At 41.6% G+C, this 10,370-nt stretch overlaps 2 protein-coding genes across 2 annotated transcripts in view; both read left to right on the forward strand.

Annotated features, from left to right (window-relative positions):
- LOC143277347 (BOS complex subunit NOMO1-like) overlaps positions 1–10,161 on the forward strand; it is a 15,266-nt gene extending 5,105 nt beyond the window's left edge. The window contains exons 5-9 of the mRNA XM_076582132.1: positions 273–383; positions 1,411–1,512; positions 3,330–3,449; positions 5,517–5,609; positions 9,485–10,161. Coding sequence (XP_076438247.1) covers positions 273–383; positions 1,411–1,512; positions 3,330–3,449; positions 5,517–5,609; positions 9,485–9,661 — 603 coding nt within the window. The 3' untranslated portion in view covers positions 9,662–10,161. The remainder of the gene's footprint in view (positions 1–272; positions 384–1,410; positions 1,513–3,329; positions 3,450–5,516; positions 5,610–9,484) is intronic.
- The window catches only part of LOC143277449 (BOS complex subunit NOMO1-like), a 77,377-nt gene that overhangs the window by 42,419 nt on the left and 24,588 nt on the right, over positions 1–10,370 (forward strand). The window lies entirely within an intron of this gene.

A 10,370-nucleotide genomic window follows, 5' to 3' on the forward strand; every position in this document is an offset into this window, starting at 1 on the left:
ATACGACAGAATGCAATACAGTACCACACAATACAGCACTGTACAGTACAACACAATGCAATACAACACAGTGCTGAACAACACAGCACAATACAATGCAACACAGTACAACACAACACTGTACAACAACAATACAACATACTACAACACAACACATTCACAGTGCAAAACATTGCAACACAGTACAACACAACACAATGTAATACAAAACAGCACAATTCAGTGCAACACAATGCAACGTGATACAACACATTGCAATGCGATGCCTGCAGGTAGTGGACCAGGACTTCACAGACATCCACATCATCGCATTCCGCCGAATGAACCAGGTGGACATCAGCGGCAACGTCGTCACTGCCGAGGAGTTTCTGGCCAGTCTCAAGGTGTGTGTGTGTGTGTGTGTGTGTGTAGTGTGTGTGTATGGTTGTGTTTGTGTGTAGGTGTTGTATGTGTGCGTGTGTGTGTTTGTGTCTGTGTGTGCATGGGTGTTGGAGGTATGTGTTTTGGAGGGGCAGGTGATGTGCGCACACGCATGTGTGTGTGTGTGTGTGTGTGTGTGTGTGCTTGTGTATAAGTGCGTGTGTTTGTGTGTTAGGAATGTATGGGTTGTGGGTGGAATGGGTAGGTTTGGTGTGTATGTGTGTGTGTGTGTGTGTGTGTGACTGTGTTACAGTGTGAGAGAGTTTGTGTGCATGTGTATGTTTGTTTTTGTATAAGTGTGTGTTTTTGTGAGCGTGTATGTGTGTGTTTGTGCACATGAGTGTGTAACTATATATATTATATGTGTGTGTGTGTACCACAGTGTGTGTGTTTGTGTATGCGTGTGCATGTGTACATGTTTATATGTACATGTGTGTGTGTGTACACATGTGTGAGTGTATACATGTATGTGTGTGTATATACATATGTGTTTGTGTACAAGTGTATGTGTGTGTTTACACATGTTTGTATACATGTGTGTTTGTGTGTGTGGGGAGAGGGGTGGTGGTGGTGGGGGGGGAGGGCGGTGTTTGTTGGTGTACACTATATGTGTGTGTATTTGTGTGTGTTTACAATGTGTGTTTGTACATGTTTACACGTGTGCGTGTGCATGATTACTTGTGTGTGTGTATGTGTGTGTTGTGTATGTGTACATGATTACACGTGTGTGTGTGTGTGTACACATGTATGTGTGCATGTTTACATGTGCGTGTGTGTGAATGTGTGTGTGTGGTGTGGTGTGGTGTGTGTGGGCGATTTTGCATGTGTGTGTGTGTGTGTGTGGGTGTGGGTCGTGGTGTGTGTGTGGGGGCGATTATGCATGTGTGTGTGTGTGTGTGGGGGGGGGGGGGGTGATTATGCATTTGTGTGCGTGTGTGTGCATGGATGATTATGCATGTGTGTGTGTGTGTGTGTGTGTGAGTGTGTCAGGCCCCGCCTGTACGTGAGGACAGCCCGGACTCCCCGGTGCACAGCATCACTCTGGGCCGCTCCACTTTCTTCTACTTCCCCACCCTGCAGATGGACAGCACCGTGAGTGACTGTGATAGTCTGCTGTGTCGTCATGGTGATGGTGATGATGATAGTAATACTGTGTCGTCATTGGTGATGGTGATGGGTGATGATATAGTAATACTGTGTTGTCATGGTGATGGTGATGTTGATTGTAATACTGTGTCGTCATGGTGATGGTGATGGTGGTGATGATAGTAATACTGTGTCGTCATGGTGATGGTGGTGCTGATAGTAATACTGTGTCGTCATGCGATGTGATGGGTGGTGATGATGATAGTAATACTGTGTCGTCATGGTGATGGTGATGTTGATGGTAATACTTTGTCGTCATGGTGATGGTGATGGTGGTGATGATAGTAGTACTGTGTCGTCATAGTGTTGGTGATGGTGATGGGGGTGATGATTGACAGCACTGTGAGTGACTGTGATAGTCATGTTTCTTTGGGCATGGGTGGTGATGGTGGTGTTGCTAGTAATACTGTGATACAGTAATAGTGATAACGGTAATCAAACAATTGAAAATGATAATGGTAATAATAATTGTAATGAAAGAAAGAGGAATGATGACAGTGTCAAGAATGATAATATATTAATGATAATGATGACAAGTAACAATAATAATGATAATAAATGATGGTAATGATAATAAGAGTGATAGTAAGAAGAAGTAAAATGATGATGATGTTGATGAAAAGAATGATATTTGTTATTAATGCTTATAATAATAATAATAGTAATAGACGTATTATATAGCCCTTTCAGCCAGCTAAACGCAGTGTATGTTTGATAGATAGTCGTGTCTGACGATGACCAGTAAAACAGTAGACAAGGCAACTGCTGTCCTGACAATCTGGACAAGAATTTGATTATAGTGGAGAGTGTGTCTTGCCCAAGTTACGTCCCCACTCTCCTGGCCAAGTGGGTTTTAGGACTGTCGGTGTTGGAGATGGTTCCCAAAGGCCAAGTAGCACCCCAAGGTTGCAGCACTAAGAGCCAGTGCAGTCTTGCCTCCTAGTTTGAGAGTCATAGTCCTTCTCAAAAGATTTAAGTTAGCTCATTGCTGTGGAGAAACTATTGATCATACAGCTCTCACTTTGCTGTTGGCCCATCTGTAGGCCTATGTTAATCTGTGATGTCAGCCGCCGAAATTTTCTCCCACTCCACTAGACCTTGAGTGGTGGTCTGGACGCTAGTCATTCAGATGAGACAATAAACCGAGGGTCCCCTTGTGCAGTATGCACTTAGCGCCACGTAAAAAGAACCCACGCAACAAAAGCGTTGTTCCTTGCAAAATTCTGTAGAAAAAAATCCACTTCGATAGGAAAAACAAATAAAACTGCATGTAGGAAAAAATACAAAAAAAAAAAAAAAATGTGGTGCTGTAGTGTAGCGACGCGCTCTCCCTGGGGAGAGCAGCCCGAATTTCACACAGAGAAATCTGTTGTGATAAAAAAAAATACAAATACAAAATACAAATAAGCTGAGTATTGGGCTAGAAGCAATAACAATGATGATAACAATATAAATAGTGTTTTTATTTAAATTATTGCTTGTGAATGTATATTTGCCAATGTGACTGAGTGTTCTTAAAATAACAACAGCAAAAAAACCCCAAACTTCTGATTTGTTCGAGAAAAGAAATCAGAAGGCTTGGCATGTCTGCTTGATGGGTAATATATGTGGCATGTCAGATAAAGAGGCAGGTGGGGAGAGAGAGAGAGAGAGAGAGAGAGAGAGAATACTGATGCCTCTTTTTTCCATGGACGGTTTTTTTTGTTGTTGTTTTTTTTTCTCCATGGGTGCCACTAACGTGGGGGAGGGTGCACTGCTTGCAGAAGTACACCCTGCGCCTGGAATGCTCGCTGCCCAGATCCCAGTACGAGTTTGTGAACCCAGAGGTGTCCTTCACGGCCAATATGTCCTTCAAGCACTACAAGTTCATGTTCGAACCCAAGGTGAGAGAGAGAGAGAGAGAGATGTTGGTGGCCCACAGTTGCATGTTGCTCTTGGAGGTTGTTTTTTTTTTTAAAATTATAAATGAATACTATTTCACATGAACCTTTTCACAGGTTGGAAAGAAAACAGAAACAGTAATAATAAAGAAAGGGTGAGGGGGGTTGGGGGGGGGGGTGGATTTTTGTCATTCACAGTTCCATCTCTGTTCTGTCTCTTTACATTTTCATGTACAATTTCTTTGGGTTATTTTGAATGTTCAGTGTGTGGTTACATTTTGTCTGGGGCTCTTTGTTTGCTCAAGTGTGCGTGTGTGTTTGTGTGTACAACAGTTCAAGTCGCCTAAACGTCTCTGATGGTGAATTACCTATTCGACTAAAGTTGACTGAAGTCACCTATGATGGTGAACTTTCTAGTCAGTTCAAGTTGCCTAAACACCAAAATGGTGAACTGCCTTTTCGACTAAAGTTGACTGAAGTCACCTATGATGGTGAACTTTCTAGTCAGTTCAAGTCGCCTAAACACCAAAATGGTGAACTGCCTATTCGACTAAAGTTGACTAAAGTCACCTATGGTGGTGAACTCTCTAGTCAGTTCAAGTCGCCTAAACATCTATAATGGTGAACGGCCTATTCGACTAAAGTTGACTAAAGTCGCCTATGATGGTGACCTTTCTAGTCAGTTCAAGTCGCCTAAACATCTATAATGGTGAACTGTCTAGTCAACTAAAGTTGACTAAAGTCACCTATGATGGTGAACTTTCTAGTCAGTTCAAGTCGCCTAAACACCAAAATGGTGAACTGCCTATTTGACTAAAGTTGACTAAAGTCGTCTATGATGGTGAACTTTCTAGTCAGTTCAAGTCGCCAAAACACATGTAATGGTGAACTGTCTAGTCGACTAAAGTTGACTAAAGTCGCCTATGATGGTGAACTTTCTAGTCAGTTCAAGTTGCCTAAACATCTATAATGGTGAACTGCCTATTCGACTAAAGTTGACTCAAGTCGCCTATGATGGTGAACTCTCTAGTCAGTTCAAGTCGCCTAAACACATGTAATGGTGAACTGCCTATTTGACTAAAGTTGATTAAAAGTCGCCTATGATGATGAATTTTCTAGTCAGTTCAAGTCGCCTAAACACCTATAATGAGTTGCCTATTCGACCAAAGTTGACTAAAGTCATCTATGATGGTGAACTTTCTAGTCAGTTCAATTCACCTAAACACATGTAATGGTGAACGGCCTATTCGACGAAAGTTGACTAAAGTCACCAATGATGGTGAACTTTCTAGTCAGTTCAAGTCGCCTAAACACATGTAATGGTGAATTGTCTAGTCGACCAAAGTTGACTAAAGTCGTCTATGATTGTGAACTTTCAGTCAGTTCAAGTTGCCTAAACATCTATAATGGTGAACGGCCTATTTGACTAAAGTTGACTAAAGTCACCAATGATGGTGAACTCTCTAGTCAGTTCAAGTCGCCTAACCACATGTAAAGGTGAACTGCCTATTCGACTAAAGTTGACTAAAGTCGCCTATGATGGTGAACTTTCTAGTCAATTCAAGTCGCCTAAACATCTATAATGAGTTGCCTATTCGACCAAAGTTGACTAAAGTCATCTATGATGGTGAACTTTCTAGTCAGTTCAAGTCGCCTAAACACATGTAATGGTGAACTGTCTAGTCGACTAAAGTTGACTAAAGTAGTCTATGATGGTGAACTTTCTAGTCAGTTCAATTCGCCTAAACACATGTAATGGTGAACTGTCTAGTTGACTAAAGTCACCTGTGATGGTGAACTGTCTTGTCGACTAAAGTTGCCTGTGGGGGCGCAAGAGTTAACCACCCTGTCACCTTCCTTTAGGTTGGAGGACCCACAAGAATAAATACATGAATAAACAGATAAAAGATATAAATAGATAAGTAAATAAAGAACTTAAATGCATAAATAAATAATAAATAGATAAACAAATAGATAAATGAAGAGCTTGAATATTTAAATAAACGAACGAATGAATGAATAGATAAATAACTGGATGGATTGAAAGATAGAGAACTTTCCGTTTTTCAGCGGAAGATGGTGGATCAGGAGCTGACTCCAGGCTCCTTCCTCATTCTGCTGGTCATCGGTGTGGTGGTGCTGGTCGTCTACAACTATCAGACTGTGAGTGTTCAGGGTTTTTTGACTCACTTGTGTAAACATAGTGAGTCTATGTTTTAACCCAGTGTTCGGTTGTCTGTGTGTGTGTCTGTGGTAAACTTTAACATTGACATTTTCTCTGCAACTACTTTGTCAGTTGACACCAAATTAGGCATATAAATAGGAAAAAATCAGTTCTTTCCAGTCATCTTGTTTAAAACAATATTGCACCTCTGGGATGGGCACAAAAAAAAATAAAAAATGAAGCCTAATTATATGCAAACTGCATTTACTGTTATATTTATATTTTTTGTATTCTCTAAACTTGGCACTTTGATCTGATATTCTGACCCAACAACAAGAGCAGTCATTATTATCATTTTTTGTTCAAACAGGAACTTCTTTTGCTAAGCATGGAAGTTTTAGTTATTTTGCAAACGTTTTGGTGCAGATAGTAAAAAAGGGAAATTATTCCGTAATTATGCAAGGGGACTTAATTTGCTTTAAACTGATCTTTCTCATCTTAAACATTACATTTTGAAATTATACACAATACATAAAAAGCTTGGATATTTTTTTTCAGTGTATCACAAGTGAGTCTTGAAGGCCTTGCCTCTCTTGTTTTTGGTTATATATATATATATATATGTGTGTGTGTGCTGGCTGAATAGGTGGCGTAAGCAGCACTGACTTGAAGTTGTGTACCTTGTGAATGGAGAGAGTTACCACTCTTTACTATTTGTTAATCATTTAATCTCCTGGCCTCATTATTTGTTAATTTCCAGTTGAAAAACCACCGAGGCAACCATGCGTTTGTTCTGCATTGTGCATGTGTTCTGTGTGGCTTGTTCAGGATTAAAGAGGCTGTGCCAGTCTTGAATAAGGGCTAGTTTGTGTTTTCACATTTCTTCTGTCTTTGCTGCTGTGTGCACATGTCGAATGATCGGTATAGGGACAGGCCTGGCGCTTCCTTTTTGAGAAAGTGTCTGGGTTTGTTCCAGTGTGCCTTTTGTTTGCCTGTGTGCTAGCTGAATCGGTTGCGTAAGCAGCACTGACTTGAAGTTGTGTACCTTGTGAATGGAGAGAGTTACCACTCTTTACTATTATATATATATATATATATATATATATGTGATGATTACATTAACTCATTCAGCACCAGGTACAAGTTAACTCGTACCATGATTACTCCACCTGTGGACCAGGTATCGTACCAACACACTATCCTTATTTTGTTTGGCGTTCTAAACTGAACAGTTAAATATAAATGTGATGATTATATTAACTCATTCTCCTCCGGATACAAGTTAACTCGTACTATGATTACTTCCCCTGTTGACCAGGTATCGTACCAACACACTATCCTTATTTTGTTTGGTGTTCTAAACTGAACAGTTAAATATAAATGTGATGATTATGTTAACTCATTCTCCTCCATTTACAAGTTAACTCGTACCATGATTACTTCCCCTGTGGACCAGGTATCGTACCATCACACTATCCTTATTTTGTTTGACTGTTTGTCTAAACTGAACAGTTTATGGATTCCGGAAGCATGAAAATAAAGCTTTGTTTGACAGATTGGATCAACAATTCTCCAACGATTTTCGCCGTTTTAGTGAACCATCCTGTTTTTGGGGTTTTTTTTTTCTTTTTTTTGTGCAATGGTCTAATGTAGTGCTGGGGTCCATGGGAGTTGTAGGAGGCATGTAGTTGTGGGTTTGAATGAGTTAATGAGGCCACAATGTAATTTATCATGTGAGATGAAGTTACACTTCACTTGACTTGTCTGGGGGTGTGGGTCTGTGTGTGTGTGTGTGGTGGGATGGGGTGGGTGTGTGGGTTTGTATGTGTGTGTGTGTGTGTGTGTGTGTGGTGGGATGGGGTGGGTGTGTGGGTTTGTATGTGTGTGTGTGTGTGTGTGTGTGTGTATGAGTGTTTGTGTGTATGTACATTCATGTATGTGTGTGTGTGTGTGTTTAGGGGAGTGTGTGTGTGTAGAAATGCGCTGAATAGCATATATATATATATATATATATATATATATATATGCTATTCAGCGTATTTCTGTACACACACACACACTCCCGTGTTTATTGTACACATGGTTTACTTTAAGTTGATATCTAAGCATGTTACGTCTTTTATATGCATACCTATCGACTGACTGATTCTTGTGCACTGCTTGTATGTTTTACACCATGAATTAATTTCCTATGGAGATAATAAAGCATTCTGTTTTCTGTGTTCAGTGCAAACCACGTTCAGTTGTTCAGGGAGCCCTGGAGGTGGTGTCACTGTGTTTGGACAAATCCATATACGCTACACCACATTTGCTGAGCAGATGCCTGACCAGCAGCGTAACTGGCCAAAGGGCTTTGTCAGGCTCTGAGGGAAATTGAAATACAGTCGAATAAAAATAAGATAGATAAAAGATTAAATACATGAATAGATAGATACTTGAATAAACAAATGGATGAATGAAACAGAAAGAAAAAGGAAATGAAATAAAAAGAATGTGAATAAGAATACTTATAGAACAGATTAAAAAAATAAATAAATAAAATAAATAAATATAAATAAGCACACACACGCACGCACGCACACATACGTACACAAACACACACACACACTCACTCCCTCACTGACAGACTCACACACACACACACACACACACACACACACACACACACACACACACACACACACACACTCACACAAATATAAACAAGCACACACACACACACACACACACACACACACACACACACACACACACACACACTCACTCACTTGACCCACTGATCCCTCTTCTAACGTCGTGTGTACACCCACTCCCATCCCTCTCTTCACAGCCCTCAGAAGCAGAGTTACTGTCAATACCTTTTTGCTGGTAGCTTTCTTCACTGCAGATACTTTTATTCAATGTCTTCATCTTCCTCGTCGATGTCAAAACCTTCAGTTTGAAGCATTTCAAACACTTCAGCAACAGCAGCAGTAAAAAGCAGCTGTCGTGATCTAGTTCACTCCAAAAATTTCCACTTGTATTGCCTGCGACGCCATTTTCAATATGTATGCAGATTAGCTTGTCATGTGTGGTACCAAGATCAGCGGCTGGCCAGCAAGTGTATATGTCACGGAAACCTCACAGAGAAACTTTCCATTCGACCCTTGACACGTTCGCAATGCCCAGTGTAGCTGCGATTTTTGTGCTACCCCATGAGGAACACGTGCACAAATTTTTAATTGTTGAAACCGCTATAGCGTTCCGTCGTCCACAACGCTACCTTACCTCGATCGTCCGGAGTGAGTTAACACTTTTTTTTTTCTTTTTTGATCTCATTTCACCATGGTTTAGCAGACAAGGAGTCAGTAATACCTGCCACTCTGGTCAAACATATAAACACATTTTTCTTTTTTTAACTTTTGATCTGATTTCACCAAGGTTTTAGCAGCAGCACTCAAGAGGGTCTTCTTCTTCTTCTGCGTTCACTCGTATGCACACAAGTGGGCTTTTACGTGTATGACCGTTTTTACCCCGCCATGTAGCAGCCATACTCCGTTTTCGGGGGTGTGCATGCTGGGTATGTTCTTGTTTCCATAACCGACCGAACGCTGACATGGATTACAGGATCTTTAACGTGCCTATTTGATCTTCTGCTTGCATATGCACACGAAGGGGGTTCAGGCACTAGCAGGTCTGCACATATGTTGACCTGGGAGATTGTAAAAATCTCCACCCTTTACCCACCAGGCACCGTCACAGTGATTGGAACCCAGGACCCTCAGATTGAAAGTCCAACGCTTTAACCACTCGGCTATTGCGCCCGTCACTCAAGAGGGTCAGTATTTTCCGCTCTGGTCGAACTCTTTAACACTTTTTTTTTTTTTTTCTGCAGGTGGTGCCAATGGTGACCCAGGCCCTGGGCCAGATGCAGGGCTTCGCCCAGCAGCAGCAGCAGCATCAGCAGCATCGCCATCAGGGGCTGGGTGGCGGAGCGGAGGCCTTCGCGGAGGCGAACCCCTCAGAGTCCTCTCCGACCCGCAAGCGCGTCAAGGCTCGCAAGGCGCAGTGACGGGGTTTAGTTTGGGATTTTTTGTTGTTGTTGTTGTTGATGAATTAAGGGCCTGATGATGGGGGTTTTGTGTGTGTTTGCTTGTGTGAGTGTGGGTTTGTGTGAGTGTATGTTTGTGTGTTCGTTCGTTCGTTCTTTAGTTTAACGTCTTTTTACTGTAAGTGATATTAGACGAGGGTAGGAAAAAAAAATCGAGTGGGAGGAGGGGGTGGTGAGAATTACTGTGTACGCATACGAGAAAGTGAAAGTGTGTGTGAGTGTGTGTTTGTGTGAGTGTGTGTTTGTGTGAGTGTGTGTTTGTGTGTGAAGGGAAGAGGGTGGGTGTGAGTTAAGCTCAGTAATGGAAGCTTTGGTTTGTTCCTTGGCAGGATTGGGAGTTTTTGTTTGGGTTTTTAGTTGGGTTTTTTTGTTTTGTTTTATTTTGTTTTTTTGTGTATGAGGAAATGGGGAAAGGGGGGGTGGAGGGTGAGCTAGGTACACTTATGGATGCTCAGGATGATTCCTTAAGCTGGTAGGATTTGTGTGTGTGTGTGTGTGTAAGTGTACAAGGGTGAGGAGGAAGGGGGGGGGGGGAGGGAGCTAGGCCTAGTGATGGATGCTTAGGGTGGTTCCTAAAGTTGGTAGGATTCTGTGTGTGTGTGTGCGTGCGTGAAGGGGGAAGGGATGGTGGTGGTGTGACCTAAGCACAGTAATTGAAACTAAAGGGTTG

The sequence above is a fragment of the Babylonia areolata genome, chromosome 34 (genome assembly GCF_041734735.1).
Source record: "Babylonia areolata isolate BAREFJ2019XMU chromosome 34, ASM4173473v1, whole genome shotgun sequence".
Taxonomy (NCBI): Eukaryota; Metazoa; Mollusca; class Gastropoda; order Neogastropoda; family Buccinidae; genus Babylonia; species Babylonia areolata.